General features: G+C 44.2%; 1 protein-coding gene across 9 annotated transcripts in view; it reads left to right on the top strand.

Annotated features, from left to right (window-relative positions):
* The window catches only part of HDAC5 (histone deacetylase 5), a 121,204-nt gene that overhangs the window by 12,901 nt on the left and 91,436 nt on the right, over positions 1-16,867 (top strand). For 6 of the 9 annotated variants that reach the window (XM_083709116.1, XM_083709121.1, XM_083709117.1 and 3 more), the window contains one exon: positions 16,627-16,698. In XM_083709116.1, the coding sequence (XP_083565242.1) occupies positions 16,627-16,698 (72 nt within the window). Of the gene's footprint in view, positions 1-15,833; positions 16,699-16,867 lie in introns of those variants that run through there. The other 3 variants (XM_083709118.1, XM_083709114.1, XM_083709115.1) reach the window with 3 other exon arrangements.

Here is a 16,867-nt window from a genome sequence, read left to right as displayed (position 1 = left end):
TCTACTTGGTGACTAGCTTGTGCATCTCTTTTAGGAGTAATTGCAACAGCAATCCCTTGCTGGCAAGGATTTATCAAACAGCAGTAGGGGCATAACTGTTCATAAACTACTGGGAAGTTGTTTGTGTGAATGCTCCTTCAGTGATTCTAGATGGTGGTGGAATGTTGGGAAGAGAGAATGTTGGAGAGAGAATGTTATGAACCGACTAAAATCTCCTCTTGTCCCAGAGGAAACACTACTACAGTGGTACCTTGGTTCTCAAACTTAATCCGTTCCGGACATCTGTTCCAAAACCAAAGCATTCCAAAACCAAGGCATGCTTTCCCATAGAAAGTAATACAAAACGGATTAATCCGTTCCAGACTTTTAAAAACAACCCCTAAAACTGCAATTTAACATGAGTTTTACTATCTAACGAGACCATTGATCCATAAACTGAAAGCAATAACGTACTGTACTATAAAATAAATAAGACAGTATTGTAGATGATAAAAATTGAAATTATTATTTTTTCTTACCTGCACTCATTGTTTGGATGGGTGGCTTTTATCCATTTTATCAATTTCCGCAATCACACAGTCAATCAGTATCTGAACTGGGTTCCACATGGTCACAAAAACAAATGAACTGAAAAAGCATTAAAAGCAAAAGTGCCAAATAAATAGCAAAAACAAAAGTGCCATGCTTAATCCATTCCAGAAATCTTTTTGACTTGTGAAATATTCAAAAACTAAGGTGCAGGTTCTGATTGGTGCAGGCGCCCCAGAAACAATAGTTGACAGCCTCATCGGATGTTCGGCTTCTGAAAAACGTTTGAAAACCAGAATACTTGCTTCCAGGTTTTCAGTGTTTGGGAACCAAGGCATTTGAGAACCAGGGTAACACTGTAGAACATATAATGCATGCATTATCTATGTATCTAGAGTAGCCCCTGCCAGCGGACACTTGCATAACGTTATAGTAACAAATTTATACCTGTGATGCCATGCACATCATAATATAATGCAGTACAGTGGTACCTTGGGTTACAGACGCTTCAGGTTACAGATACTTTAGGTTACAGACCCTTCTAACCCAGAAATAGTACCTCGGGTTAAGAACCTTGCTTCAGAATGAGAACAGAAATCATGCTCTGGCGGCGCAGGGGCAGCAGGAGGCCCCATTAGCTAAAGTGGTACCTCAGGTTAAGAACAGTTTCAGGTTAAGAACGGACCTCCAGAACGAATTAAGTTCTTAACCCGAGGTACCGCTGTACACATACATGCACATAGTTGTCCTCGCCTCTCAGCTCCTTGCAGAGATGAGTGAAAGCTCCCCTTTCCCCAGGAGCTTCTGTTATTAGAACCACTGATATTTTGCCTTTCTGCTAAAAACACAGCACTCAAGGTGACTTACAACATCTTAAAAACAAGTCGAACACCACAACAAAATTGTAAGAGACAGTGCAGCAGCTAAATTAAATCACCAGGCAGCCATATAGAGTCAGCCTGTTTAGGTTCATCTGTTTTGCATTTTGGTGTCTGAACAACAACAACAAAAATTAAATAAAATTTCCTAAGTGCACATTAGCCGGTTGACTCTGAACTGCTTGCAACTAGCCATGAAGGAGCATTTAGGATTGTGCTAGAAAACTTGCTGAAACTATCTGTGTGCTGTGACAGTGCCGTTGAACTTCCCTGTGCTGAGGATGAATAGAGAAGAGTTTGAAAATGAAACTGCAAGCATCAAAATGCAGCCGTATTTAGAATACTGTATACAGTTCCGGTCTAATTAATTTTGAAAAGGATTAGAGTGGCACATTCATGATTGGCTCATTCATCAAGGTCCTGTAGTCATAATAGCTAAATGGATCCTTCATATTCAGAGGGATGTGCATGCCTCTGACAAAGTTTCTCTTGGGAGGGAAAACTGCTCTTGCCTGCTTTGTTCAGCTTCCTACAGACAGCTGACCAGTCATTTACTGGGAACAAAATGGTCTTATCTAACAAGGCAGATCTTAAGCTCTTGAACGACGACTCCACCCATCATGGAGCAAATGCATTTATAGCCATCATGGAGCAAAGGCATTTATAGCCAGCAGAGAATAGAGCCTAACTGTCAGTCTGGTCTGCCCAGCTTCAGGGACCCATGTAGACAGGCTGCCAGACTCAAATGCAGAATCAGTTTCAACAATCAAGGCAATTGTGAGTATGATAGGAGTTAGGAGAACTCCCAGTAAAAGGCAAGGCATTGGTCAAATTCACAGCATCATTGGACATGTTCATAAGCTAGATTTTCTGGTTTATCATGATGTTATGAGCAACAAGCAACACGCTTGTGCCACTGACCAACTGTTCTCGCTTCTCCCCTCTCCTGACATGAATGAGATGAGCAAACCAGGGAGCCTTGGCTTCCCATTACTTCTGAGCCAGGGATTTTGTTGTTTTGTTGCTTCCCAATAAGCTGCAGTCTTCAAAGTAAACTGAAGCCATGGTTTGTTGTTAGCATGCTAGAGAGCAACAAAACCATAATTCTTGGTTTGGACATAATGGGAAGCCAAGGCTTCCAAGTTTATCTCACGTGCAATAGGGGAAAAGTGGTCAGTTGGCACACACCACTACACTCGCTCCTGATAAACCGTGAAAAGCCAGCATGTCTGACTCATCATTATGTGAGAATTGTCTTTGCAGTTACTTTTACAATACAGTGGACGCTCGGGTTGTGAACGTGATCCGTGTGGGATGCATGTCCGCAACCCGCAGCATTTGCGCGTCTGTGCACTCGCGGGTTGCGATTCGTCGCTTCTGTGCATGCGCAAAGTTTGATTTAGCGCTTCTGCACATGAGCGACCACCGAAACCCAGAAGTAACCTGTTCTGGTACTTCCGGGTTTCGGCGGTTCGCAACCGAAAAAACACACGCAACCTGAAGCGTCTGTAACCCGAGGTAAGACTGTAGTCTAATCCCAGCTAATCTTGTAAATCAAGGGTGGAGAACTGGATCTAGATCAGGGTTTTCCAAACTTGGGTCTCAAGCTGGTTTGGGACTACAACTCCCATCATCCCTAACTAGCAGGACCAGTGTCAAGGATGATGGGAATTGTAGTCCCAAACCAGCTCGAGACCCAAGTTTGGGAAACCCTGATGTAGATGGCAGGCAGAATCCCAAAATCTATCCCCCCTACATGCCAGCTTGGACAGGTGGGCAGGACTTGTTGGTCATCTGATGTAATAATGACGTTGGGTTGAATGATACCTGCCAAAGTTTAGAGGGGGTTGCTGATCAGCTGATTGGCAGTTAAATCAGCCTACTTTGAATACATGCTTTCAGTGCCAGTCAGCTGATTGGCACTGGGAATGTGCCTTCGAAGATGCTTGCTCTGGAGACGAAAAAACGCTGTGTTTAACAACGTTTTTAAACGGAGCATTTTTCCCTTGTAGAGGAAGCAATTTTGATTCAAAGTACTGAAAGAAGCCATTTGAATCTAAACTACCTCCTCCAGCCCCCTTGGTTGCACTAGGGGTATTTCATAATAATAGTCAGGTTTTTTCTACAATCATGTGATGTATAAATCTTACAAAGTACCATAAATAAGTAATGGTACCTAATATATATACTAAGCAGCAGTGTCAAATTATATGCAATATCATCCCAGGAATGAACTTGATGACACCTGTAAAATACAGAACCTCGTAACCTACCGTATTTTTCGCTCTATAACACGCACCCGACCATAACACGCACGTAGTTTTTAGAGGAGGAAAATCCGTAGGCATGCCACCCGTAGGCATTCCCTCCATAACACGCACAGACATTTCCCCTTACTTTCTAGGAGGAAAAAAGTGAGTGTTATGGTGCAAAAAATACGGTAAGTTATTACTTGCTCATACTGGGTACAATTATAAAACATAATACATAACTAATAACATATAACCTGCTGAAAAATATTTTTTAAAAGCAAGTTCCAAACTCACATGGAGGAAACATTTGAAAAAAATATATGACGAAATTGCTGCTAAAAATTGCAATATAAAAACTGGCTTCTTTGGTGCTGTCATTAGTGAGTGTGGTGATAACGGCCTGGATTTGCTCAGCTAGCAGAGAAAAATCCCCGAAATGATAGAACTTCCCTGTCTTGGTCTGATTGGCTGGAGCATTATATAATGCTTTCTGGGTCATTTCAGCCCCGGTCACACATATTCTGCTGATGTGTCAAGACTGCTTTCAGCTCAGATTTGCATATTCCCCGCTTATTTTGCTTTTGATTTCCACATTAACGGCGCAAGACAATTCCAACACGTGTGATCCATATTATGCAAATATATACACACACACAGTGGCACTCGGGTTACATACGCTTTAGGTTACATACGCTTCAGGTTACGGACTCCGCTAACCCAGAAATAGTACCTCGGGTTAAGAACTTTGCTTCAGGGTGAGAACAGAAATCGTGCTCTGGCGGCGCGGCAGCAGCAGGAGGCCCCCATTAGCTAAAGTGGTGCTTCAGGTTAAGAACAGTTTCAGGTTAAGAACAGACCTCCGGAACGAATTAAGTACTTAACCCGAGGTACCACTGTATATATAAAAATCATTTTGTGGAAGAATCCATGCATCCTTTTCATATTAAGGGTCTTCCATTAAACAAATCGCTTTAGTGGCCCTATTATGAGCTTAATATCCAGAGAGGGAGCTGCAGCTCAGAAGACTTCCTGGCAGTCTTCTCACAAATGTGAAGAGGTGAGTTGCGGCTTGACCAGTGTGGGGTAACGGTTAAGACGTTGGACTAGAATCAAGGAGACGCAAACATCACTGGGCAAATGTTGGGCCGGTCCCTGCCTCTCTCATCCTAACCTAGGAGAACAAAATGGGGGAGAGGGGAAGAACAAGTTGTGTCTACTGTGCTGCTGAAGAACGTTACAAAAATGAACGAAGTACAACTCCTTTGGCATGACGTGTAGCAGAGGCGCTGCACGCCGACTTTCTCTTTGAATCAGCTTTGTAAAGGCCATATTAAAAAGCTATCAACAAATGCCGGGAGGTGCAAGATGGCAGTCTTGACGGTCTCCATAGCAACGCCACATTTATGTCTACTTCTGGCCTAGCTGAGAGTAAGCCCTTTTCCTGCCTTGTGAAAGCTGCATCAACGGGAATGCCACTTTTTTTGTCGCTGCTGGGGAGCCCTATTATTTTCTTTCTTTCTTTTTCTCTTTCTTTCTTTCTTTCTTTCTTTCTTTCTTTCTTTCTTTCTTTCTCTACCATGTCCCCCTGACGCTCTCTTGCTCTCTTATGTAACAAACAAGGGGGGTTGCTCAGCACTGGTACTAAAACGGGTTGCCCAGGCCTGTATTTTTCTGCTGTTGAAAAGTGGCTACTAGGAGCAGCCTGAAATTGGAAGTTGCCTGTTTTCATAGTTATAGAACAGTTTTCTGCTGGTGGTGCATGAGGGCTCTGAACCTAATTAACACTAAGGGAGGCTCTCCAACAACAAGTGATAGTAATGCGCCTAATATTTCTGTAGTGCTTCCCCCATGCCTCAGTGCTTGGAATATTTTGCATATATTTATCTTAATAACCCTTGCAATGCTCCTGTAAGGAAGACCAGTGTTATTATCATATATTACAGACAGGGGGAAAGGAGGCGAGTGCTGAAAAATAAGAGAAGGTGCTTAAATGAGCTGTGGTTTGAGCTGAGGATTTCCAGCTTAATAGTTTTTGCTCTTAAATCTTAAGGTATATATTGTGTTTTTGGCAGAGTGCCTCTGAGCACGTGCAGAGCACATTCCTTTCTGCTGAGGGGAAGCCATAACATAGTAGCAGAGTTGCATGCTTTGCCTACAGAAATTCAGCTAAGGGAAAAAAAGTGTGTTAGGTAAGCCAGGCTGTTTCTCAAACTCTGTATACTTCTATAACCCAGATGTAGGGATTAAATTAAATCACAGGATAATTTTTGGAACTTGTTTTTAATACTCAGGGCTCAAGCCTCTCTACGTGAGGTTTTACTGAAGTATACCTTTGTGCATGTTCAGAGTGCAGCTGTTTAGAACAATTAGCATCCCTTATAAAGTCAAGGATAGAAGTCTGAGCTTCTAGGTCAAAGGATATATTTTTCAGGCAGTCTTGGAACGTTGGCTGTTCCCTTTTTATGGAGAGTCACCAAACTTTCTCCCCAGTTGCGGGATTGTATGTGATACCGAGCTGAAACTGGCTTTTAAGGGCCAGGACTAACCCCTAGAACACATAAAGCAACAATTGCTATAATGATAAAATGTGCCTCTGCAACCGTGCAAAGTGCCTTTCTCCCACAACTAGCACTCCCCAGATTGGGAACTAGGGGGCAGTACAGGCTATCCTGGCAGAGGATCTGAATTCTAGGCAGGCTTCAAGTACTGGCACCACTCATTTTGGAAACAATTCCTCCATTTTTCCTTCTGGGATGAGAGAAGTCTTTAGTAATCACTTTTCCCATCTGTCCTTTGAGATCTCCTCAAAGGATGAGCAATGTGGATGTCCAAATTAAATGTCTCTTGTTGACCACAATGCTGGCTGGCCCTCCATACAAAGAGGATGTACTTGTTCCTACCCTGAAAAGCTTATGTGCAGCCTCAAGGCCCAGTCTGAATGAAATTAATTATGCCCATACGGGAAATGTGCTCTGACTGCATCCAAAATCAATTGGGTGAACTTCTTGTGACACAAATAATGCATTGCAACTGTAAAACCGGTCTGTCCACTAATGCTATCTATTTTATTGGAGCGAGAGTTTCCTTGGCAGCCCCACACTTAAGCAATTTATAGCTATAGCAGCAGGGGAGAGGAGGGACCCAAGTTTGAAAACATCTTCACTATACCTTTAAAGTACAGCGGTACCTCGGAAGTGGAACAGAATCTGTTCCGGAAGTCCATTCGACTTCCAAAACATTCAGAAACCAAAATGCGGCTTCCGATTGGCTGCAGGAAGCTCCTGTAGCCAATCGGAAGCTGTGGAAGTCACGTCGGACGTTCGGTTTCCAAAGAACGTTTGCAAGCCGGAACGCTCACTTCCAGGTTTGCGGCGTTCGGGAGCCAAAACGTTTGACTCGCAAGGCGTTCAGGATCCAACGTACGACTGTAGTATGATACCGCTTTAAACAGTCCTGGCTTCCCCCAAAGAATCATGGGAACTGTAGTTTGTTAGCTATCCCACCCCCACCCCCCATTCATCTTCACAGCAGTCACCAGCATATTTTAGCAAGACACCCAAAGACAATGGAAGGAGGATAGGAATGTGGCAAAGCATCCACAGAAGGTAACTGAGACACTAGATCAAGGTGGGTGAGATGACTTGGGTAGGGCAGAAAAGAGATGATCAGGGGGTGCAAACATCTCAGGAGCCAGGGTGAGCGCAGTCTGTCACCTGCTAAGCCCCACACCCTAGCAGGGGACCTCTGTGAGTCCCATAGGCCTGCAGCATCTCTTCCTGCTCACTGCTTTCCCTCTCCCTCTGGCCTAAAGGAGGTGAGCAGGTGAACAGTGGTGGCTGTGAGGAGCAGCAACTGGTTGGTTGCCCACTCGCTGCCTCTAGCAAGTGAGTAGGTGGTCCGGACTGGCCCAATATATTTTGCTGCCTGAGGCAAAGGAAAATGATGGCGTTGTGCAGCACTTCAGCCCCTGTATATGGGTAAGAACAGAGGAAAAGTAACGATAATATCTCTCAGGAACTGGAACTTGATATTGCTGGTTTTTATTGTAAGCCTCTTAACCTACTGGGCTACTGCACCATGGCAGACTCCTTTGGCCTTAGTATTGTATAGTCTATATGCTATCCCCACACAAGCACAAGGTCTTTTTCTTGCAAAATAGTTATCTGCATGATGCAAATGCTTGTATGTCACTTAAGAACATAAGAAGAGCTATGCAGGATCAGACCAAAGGTCCACCTAGCCCATAGCTGTCAACTTTCCCTTCTTCTTGCAAGGAATCCTATTCGGAATAAGGGAATTTCCCTTAAAAAAAGGGAAACGTTGACAGCTATGACCTAGCCTAGCATTCTGTTTCCTACAATGTCCAACCAGGACATGAAGGAAGTTGTTGTTTAGTCGTTTAGTTGTGTCCGACTCTTTGTGACCCCATGGACCAGAGCACGCCAGGCACTCCTGTCTTCCACTGCTTCCCGCAGTTTGGTCAAACTCATGCTGGTAGCTTTGAGAACACTATCCAACCATCTCATCCTCTGTCATCCCCTTCTCCTTGTGCCCTCCATCTTTCCCAACATCAGGGTCTTTTCCAGGGAGTCTTCTCTTCTCATGAGGTGGCCAAAGTATTGGAGCTTCAGCTTCAGGATCTATCCTTCCAGTGAGCACTCAGGGCTGATTTCCTTAAGAATGGAGAGGTTTGATCTTCTTGCAGTCCATGGGACTCTCAAGAGTCTCCTCCATCCCCATAATTCAAAAGCATCAATTCTTCGGTGATCAGCCTTCTTTATGGTCCAGCTCTCACTTCCATACATCACTACTGGGAAAACCATAGCTTTCACTATACGGACATTTGTTGGCAAGGTGATTCCTCTGAAGGAAGTAGCCCCCTCATATTGTTGTTTTGCTTTACAGCAGTTAGGATTCAAATACATATATTGCCTTTGGACTTGGAGCTTACAGCATTATGAAAATATTAAGAATAGCTGAAGTGGGGCTTTGGATCTGTTTAATAAAAGCAGAGCTGGAACCTTGTCTCTGTTTCTTCCCATATAGCCTTCCTAACCACTGGTTTAGGGCATCAGGGCTAAGGACTACTGTTCCCTATGTTTCCAAACTCTTTTGGTCAAATTTCTGGGGAGAAAAATAGGCTGAGTAATGTTGCTGCCAGTTGACAGGTGCTTTGTGTTTGCATTTGCTAAGAGAGTTCTTCACTTACAATCTTGTGATTAGTGTTGTTGTGTGATGTTGCTATGGGCTATGCGTGTTGTTGCTTTGCACCCAGGTATAGTTGAGTCACTGACCTGCTTCGCACATCACATTAAACCATACTTAAAAATACCGCTGAAATTGTGTGTGTTCTGCTCCTTCCTTACTCCTGCTGGGAAACAAACCATAAAATGGCTTGCCATGTTTTCTGTTCTTAAGCTCATGATTTGTGGGCCTGGAAGACATGACAAGCTAGACCATTACTTGTTTGTCCGGGGCAGCAGGAGTGGGGAAGGGGCAAAGCACCTGCAACTTCAATTATGGTTTATGTTTTATGGTTTATGTTTTAGATATATTTTATTAAATTTCCAGAAATTTCACATAAACATTCCAATACATAATAGATTTTTGTTTGGTTTTGTTGACTTCCCATCCAATTTTCCATTGGGTTTTTCCCCCCTCCCCCTGGCTGTCTTCCCTCCCTTATATCATAACAATGGTACAATAATCTCTAATATCTTCTGTCGCTCATAGTTCAAATTGCGAATTCATCATAATATTTCTTTAAATAGTCCAAAAAGGACTTCCATTCTTCCATAAAGCAATCATTGTGAAGTTCTCTTATTTTAACTGTTAACTTTTCTGATTCAGCATAGTCCATTAAACCATAATTATTGCCACTAATAATTATGGTTTAATGTGATGTGCAAACTAGGTCATTGTATAAAATTACTCTTGGTGTAGATTAAACATTTCTCCCTTTCTCATAGTGCTAGAATTCGTGGTTACAGTAAGCCCACATCTTACGCAGGTAGCACATTCCAGGGATCGTGCCTAAAGACAAAACTGCGTATAGTCAAAACATGTTGGGTGCAATGGCGGGTGGGATTCAAAAGACTCTTTCCCTGGATGCCCGTCCCCTTTCTGCCCCCTTTTTATTTTAGTTATTTTGCCATGCTCATAAAGCTGAATGTACACAAGTTAAATGCATGTAGGTTGCAGTCTTATGTGTAGTTAGTGAAACCGATGGGTAGTAGATTCAGGAGACAATCTATTTTTATGTAGTGCATCAGGGGTGTTGCTAGGTGCTTTTGAGAAATCTGGGTATAGGCACAGGATTTACATTTGCATAAATGCATAGAATGTCTCTGGGCAAAGTTAAGAAGTGGGTGGCTGGGGTCTCACCAGCACTGATTATGGCTACTAGCTAATGTAGCTTAAAAAGAGGATTAGACAAATTCACAGGTGATAGATCATCCAGTCAGTAGTTATTTGTCATGATAGTTAAATGGAACCTGTGTGGTCCCGGGAGTATACCACTAAATATCAGCTGTTGAGGAGTAGCATCATAAAAGGGTCGCCATACATTGTTTGTCGGCTTCCTAGAGGTGTCTTGCGGGCCCTTGGGGGGAAGCAGGATGCTGGACAAGGTAGGCCTTGGCCCCGATCCAATTGGCCTCTTCGTGCATTCTTACATAGTGTAGGGTGCTGACCTCACTGGTATCCATGTGACTGTCTTGCTGGATCGGGACGCGGGTGGCGCTGTGATCTAAACCACTGAGCCTCTTGGGCTTGCTGATTGGAAGGTCGGTGGTTCGAATCCCCGCGATGGGGTGAACTCCCGTTGCTCTGTCCCAGCTCCTGCCAACCTAGCACTTTGAAAGCACACCAGTGCAAGTAGATAAATAGGTACTGCTGTGGCGGGAAGGTAAACGGCATTTCTGTGCGCTCTGGTTTCCGTCACGGTGTTCCATTGTTCCAGAAGCGGTTTAGTCATGATGGCCACATGACCTGGAAAGCTGTCTGTGGACAAACACCAGCTCCCTCGGGCTGAAAGTGAGATGAGCAACGCAACCCCATATTCAACTTTGACCGGACTTAACCGTCCAGGGGTTCATTACCTTTTACATTACCTTGCTGGATCCTAGGATCAGGCTGTAAAATTCTGTGGAACGGGTGACACATTAAGGCAAGGGTAGGCAACCTAAGGCCCATGGGCCGGATGCGGCCCAATTGCCTTCTCAATCCGGCCCGCGGACAGTTCAGGAATCAGCTTGTTTTTACATGAGTAGAATGTGTGCTTTTATTTAAAATGCATCTCTGGGTTATTTGTGGGGCATAGCAATTCGTTTATTTCTCCCCCCAAAAATATAGTCCGGCCCCCCACATGGTCTGAGAGACGGTGGACCGGCCCCCTGCTGAAAAAGGTTGCTGACCCCTGCATTAAAGTGATTAAGGGTTAGATTATTTAGGCAAGGTTCATCTTTGGGTATTAATTAGTTCTAGATTTCATCTTAGATAGCTAGGCTCAGCTTTGGGTTTTAATCAATGCTAGGTAATGTTACAGGCTTGCCACCACTAGAGCTTGGCAAAATGGATAAACAACTGTATGTCACCAAATACCTTGCAGCTGTTCAGAAAAATTAAGTAGGCAAAATTTCCTTGTTCTCCAAAGAACGTAAAAGCCACACTGTTCTATAGTTTACAGCGGAAAAGGAGCTCCTAACCACAAACCTCTGGATCTGAAATGTCTGTAGCATTTACTTTTCCATCCGCTGCAATCATTTTTTCTTGTTAGAGTAAATCTTTTGAGGTTTATTTTTTTGGGGGGCGGGGAGTTGTTATTGAGTAAATCCTATGTTAGAATCACTGTTATCATGTCCCCATGTAATGGACAGGAGTTTTGACTGTGGTAGACATATTTTTGTGTGTCTCTCCTTTGAAAAAAAGAGAGAGAAGAAATGCTTACGCTTCTAAAAACTTCTTTAAACATAAAACTTTACAAAAACATGTTTTGCTGTTTGATAGCAATATATTTTATCTACACTCCTGAAACAGCACACTGCAAATGTAACAGATGTATTGGCTTGAAGGAAAAATGCCTCATCCTTGAGTTACATAGACAAAATATTGCGGGCGTACTGTTGAGGAGGTGTTATTCCCTCATAACAAAAGCCTTCCTCTGTGGGGGAAGATATCTGGATCCAGCAACAACAGAACACTTGCCCCATGAAAATATATTCTCCTGAAAGGTCATTTCAAAGTTTTTCAGGGCTTGGGGGCGGGGATATCACTGTTTGCAGCCTTGGTAGCTGCCTTTTCTAACATCATTTTCCTTTTGCACAATTACATGGTAGTAAAGCAAAAAATTGTATGTTTGTCCATCTGCTTTCTGGCTAGGCGGGGGGGGGGGGGTTAAGACAGGAAGCCCCGTGGTGTGGTGACTGCTCCTCCTGAGGTAAATATCAAGGCCTCAAGGTGAGGAGGGCAGCCATGTGGAATATCGCCTTTCCTTGTATAGTGACCCTCTCCCTTGACGTGAACCAAAGGCCAAGCATGCAAAGAGGGGTGTGGGGACGAAAGGGCTCTTGTCTTCTCTCATCCCATCATGCCTATATAAATAGCTTATTTGACGTCAAGTCCAAAATAAAGTCCAAAAGCACATGAGGGAGGGGGTAGAGGGAGGGGGTAGAGTGGTCTCAGAGAGCTATAAATAACACAGTGCTATTTTAAAAGCCTAGGTTTTAAATTAACGTACTGGTAAATACAGGCCTTGCTCTTGACCTGCCTCGAAATATCCAAACGGCTGCAGTGATACGCAGTCTGTGACCTATTGCTATAGCATGTGGGGAATATGAAGAGCCAGCTTGAGTTTATAGGACCAGTCCCCTTATATCTGAGTGGGCTGTGGCTTTTCAGTGATTCATCCACAAGCCTTTCTCAACTCCACCTGGCGATGCCATGGACTGACATTCTGTTTTTCCATGTGCATCTTGTTATCTTGGGTGGGTTGGATTCAGAGAAAGAGAGAGAGATATACACACACCTGGGAACTGAAAGAGCATTGGATTTTGACTCCTCCACTGCCCCGAATTAATTGCGAGGCCTTTCTCCATCTTTTGTTTCCTGTCTGTGAAAACAGGATTAGCAGTGATCTATCTCTCAGGGTTGCGAGCATGATTTAACAACCCGTTATCTTATGCAATAAGGATATTGCGCAAGTAAGATTGCTAACCACCTCCCTCTGGACAATCCTCCTGCTCTGACTTCAGTACAGAGTCATCTAAGATCTTGCTGTTGATAGCAAAGGATTTCGGTAGGCCTGCAGCCTGAGGTTTTGTGATGAAGGGTCCTAAAGAGGAGGAGGATAACTGTATAGCTATGTACGGTATCTGAAGTTATTAATTTGTATTGGTTCGTGACACTGCCTGCCTGCTTTTAATTATATCTTCACAACTAAGAGGGCTAAAGACTTGAATACGCTTTAAAAATTAAAGGTAAGCATGCATGAACAGCTTCGAGGATATTTGTGTTTCCTTATCTCCCACAGTTAACATTAAGGGGCCATGCCTCCTGCAGGCAGGGTGCTGCCACAGTAATAGTGAATAGTGAATAGCCACTGAGCGCAACTGTTGAGGCTTGAGGGATATAATGTAATGGAAGAAACTGAGCAGGCATTGCTGAATCTCTTATGGGTCAGAAGTCAGATATGTTCTTTAAAAAGAGGTGTGATGTGCGGAAGGACTCAGAAGATCATTTCTGCAGTTGTCCTACACTTGGAGGCTGGGGTGCTCTCAGAAATGCAATGTGATTGGCAGGTTAATGATCTGCATGCTCACCAGGATGGAGAAGGAAACTGATCATGGCGAGCAAAAGAAAAAGTGTTGACTAGGAGGTCACTGCTTTGTTTTGTTTAAAAAATACAAGTACAGTGCATGTACGTAGGAAAACTGTGGGTTCTAGAATCCTTCCCTTCCACCCCTGCAGTTCTGTGATTCTCACACAATAAGGACTGCCTCTTCGAAGATGGTGCCTGTAACATACTAAGGTACTTTGTCAGAAGACTGACTCCATAACCTAGTCAACACATCACAGTGAACCATGGTTTACCATGAGCATGGAGCACCTAGTTTGCCACTCACCCACGATCATGGTTTGTTTTTCTCCCAACAAACCATGATGGGTGAGCCAAGAACAAACCTTAATCTTCACATCATAATGTGTTTGGAGTAAAAGCAACCAAAACAAAGGAGAATACTCCGCAAGAGCATAAGAAACAATATATGTTTGTTTTGCATGCAGTCTTGTTTTGTCTGCTTCTAAATAATTTTCGATACCATTTTTGTTGTTTTGGGGTTTCTGTGTTTTTGTCTCGAGCAAAACAATCCACAGTATGGGTACAATGCTAAGTCAGGGATCTTGGCTTGCTGATATCAGAGGAGTGCAGTAAGCTGTGACATGCAAACACAGCTCGTGTTGTCCACATCCATTGACTGGCCATGGCTCTCCAGGGTTGCTGGCAAGGCTCTTTTCAAACCCTGCCTGGATATGCCAGGGTTGAACCTGAAAACTTCTCCACGCAAAGTATATGCCCTGCAACTAAGCTATTCCCCCACTCCCACCCCCGAGCTTACCATGTATGGTACGGAGTGCATGCATGCCTGGGAATAAGCGCCACTGAACGTAATGGGGACTTACGTTCCGAGTTAAATGTGTAAGATTGCACCGTAAGGCAGGGCTCAACAAACTTTTTCAGCAGGGGGACGGTCCACTGTCCCTCAGACCTTGTGGGGGGTGGGGTGGCGGACTATTTTTTTTGGGGGGGGGGAAGAGAACGAATTCCTATGCCCCACAAATAACCCAGAGATGCATTTTAAATAAAAGCACACATTCTACTCATGTAAAAACACCAGGCAGGCCCCACAAATAACCCAGAGATGCATTTTAAATAAAATGACGCATTCTACTCATGTAAAAACATGCTGATTCCTGGACCAGATTTAGAAGGCAATTGGGCAAGATCTGGCCCCTGGGCCTTAGTTTGCCTACCCATACTGTAAGGCATGCACATGCATAGGGCTTGTGTTAATAAGAGCTGGTGAAAGGGATACCAAGGGTTTCAAAAACCTTTTGAAAATCAGAATGCCCTTTGGACACCACACTGGTTATGATGCAGCACACCAGTCTACTGTTTGTTATTTACTGGGAGGGACAAGGATGGGCCAGTACAGCATCAGTTAACTCATTCAAGATACTCCATGTAATAAAAAGGCATGCTTATTAATTCCATTGACAACAATTTATACCTCACTTGATAGTCTTACCTTCTGTCTGTCTGTCTCTTTCTCTGTGGTTTTTTGTTTGCTTTTATAATCAGGCTCCTAACTGTTGAATATAAGCAGTGCAATGCTTTGTGAAAACTCAGGATCAGAGATTTTGGAGTTTGCGAATTTCCAGTGGCCAGGAAGTTGCAGCTTCAGTGCAGATGCCGATATACAGTGGTAACTCGGGTTAAGAATTTAATTCATTCTGGAGGGCTGTTCTTAACCTGGAGGGCTGTTCTTAACCTGAAACTGTTCTTAACCTGAGGTACCACTTTAGCTAATGGGGCCTCCCGCTGCCGCCACATGATTTCTGTTCTCATCCTGAAGCAAAGTTCTTAACCCGAGGTACTATTTCTGGGTTAGCAGAGTCTGTAACCTGAAGCGTCTGTAACCCGAGGTACCACTGTACATAAGTTGTCCATAACTGTACACATGACTTATTTGGACATAACGTTTTAGTCACTGTGATGTTTTGCTTTGTTTTGTTTTGTATTGAAGCATACACACATCGTTAATACCGCTTAACAGTTGATGTAGGATTGCGGCCCTTAGCATTCCTTTTTAAATCACGCCCCCCTCCCAAGGAATACACGTTTGAAATCCCTGGGCTTTAATGAACCAGCCAGGCTCCATCTGTAGGTAAACTGTGGCATCCACAACACAGAAGCGGCCATCCCACCCCCTTTTGTTCTTGCCTTGCTTCCCCTTCTCTTGGCTTGGCAGCTGGCACAGCCTTTCCTCCCCGGGGAATCTCTTCCACTGACCCCTGTGGTTGAAATGCAGCTTCTGATAGGCAGGCAGCTCCTCTTGCCTGAACCATCTCAGCTCCCAGAGAGCTTGGCTGGGTTTATTTATAGCTGGCTCCTCCCCTACGTTCTATTTCAGGTCACCCCCGGCAGAAGCCATCTCGCTTGGTGGCAGGGATGAGAAACAATCGCAAGAAGGGAGCTCACGAAAAGGGGCCTTTTGTGAGAGTGCCAAAGAGCCGTGGGCTCTCCTTTTTTTGTTAGATCGCTCCTCTGCTAGAGACTAGATTCATTGTCCTGGTGTTTTGGGTTTTTCTTTTTCATGCCTGAGGAGATGTTGCTTCAACCCCTCCTTCCCTGGTGAATTGAGCCACACCTGAGATGTAAACCTTTTTATCCGCCCCCCCCCCCCTTTGCATCTTTTTCGCCTCTGCCTCCTTCTGCATCTTCCGACTCTCCTACCCTTTCCTTCTGGAGTTGAGAAAATAGTTCTATCCCTTCCACTTCTCTCCCCTGCAAGGAGATTTTCATCTGCAACTATTTTGTTTTCCTTCCCTGGTGGCTTTGATTTATTCTTGGGGGTTTTCCTCGCCACTGCCGCTGTTGCTGCAAAACAATTTAACTTTTTCCCCCAAGAAGAAGACTACGCTTCCACAAGGAGGACAGATGTGTGTGTGTTCTTCGCGGCTGGCTTGAGAGGGGAGGGGATGCTGGATGGTTTGAGATGGCAATATAGCCTAAAAAGGGACACCTCCCCGAAGCCTTTGGTTGTGCAACGACGGATTGTCGTAAAGGGAAGCTGCAGTGGAATAACGGCAGTGTTTGCAATCACTCCTTGGCATGCTTCTTGTATCCTCGGTGTGGGGACTGCCAGAGATGTTGCAGACAATTTACGAAACTGAATCGTGTTTTTCTTCAGATGGAGTTTCTGGACACGAGCCATCGCTGGAACTCCTGTCACGGGCACAGATCCACGCCATACCTGTGGCAGGTGAGTACCATGTACAGTCTGTGAAATGGGCTTTAAGGGTAGTGATTTTTAAAGTACAGCAGTCAAGTGTGTTTGAGGTTTGGTCTGGAACTTGGGACAATGGGACATAATGAAGTGGCTGATGTGTTTAGTGCATGGGGGGGGGGGAAGTGTCCCTAAACATCTGAGC

This window comes from Podarcis gaigeae (genome assembly GCF_964106915.1).
Source record: "Podarcis gaigeae genome assembly, chromosome: 13".
Lineage (NCBI taxonomy): Eukaryota > Metazoa > Chordata > Lepidosauria > Squamata > Lacertidae > Podarcis > Podarcis gaigeae.
Note: the sequence above shows the minus strand (reverse complement) of the source record. Positions and strands in the feature narration are given on the sequence as shown.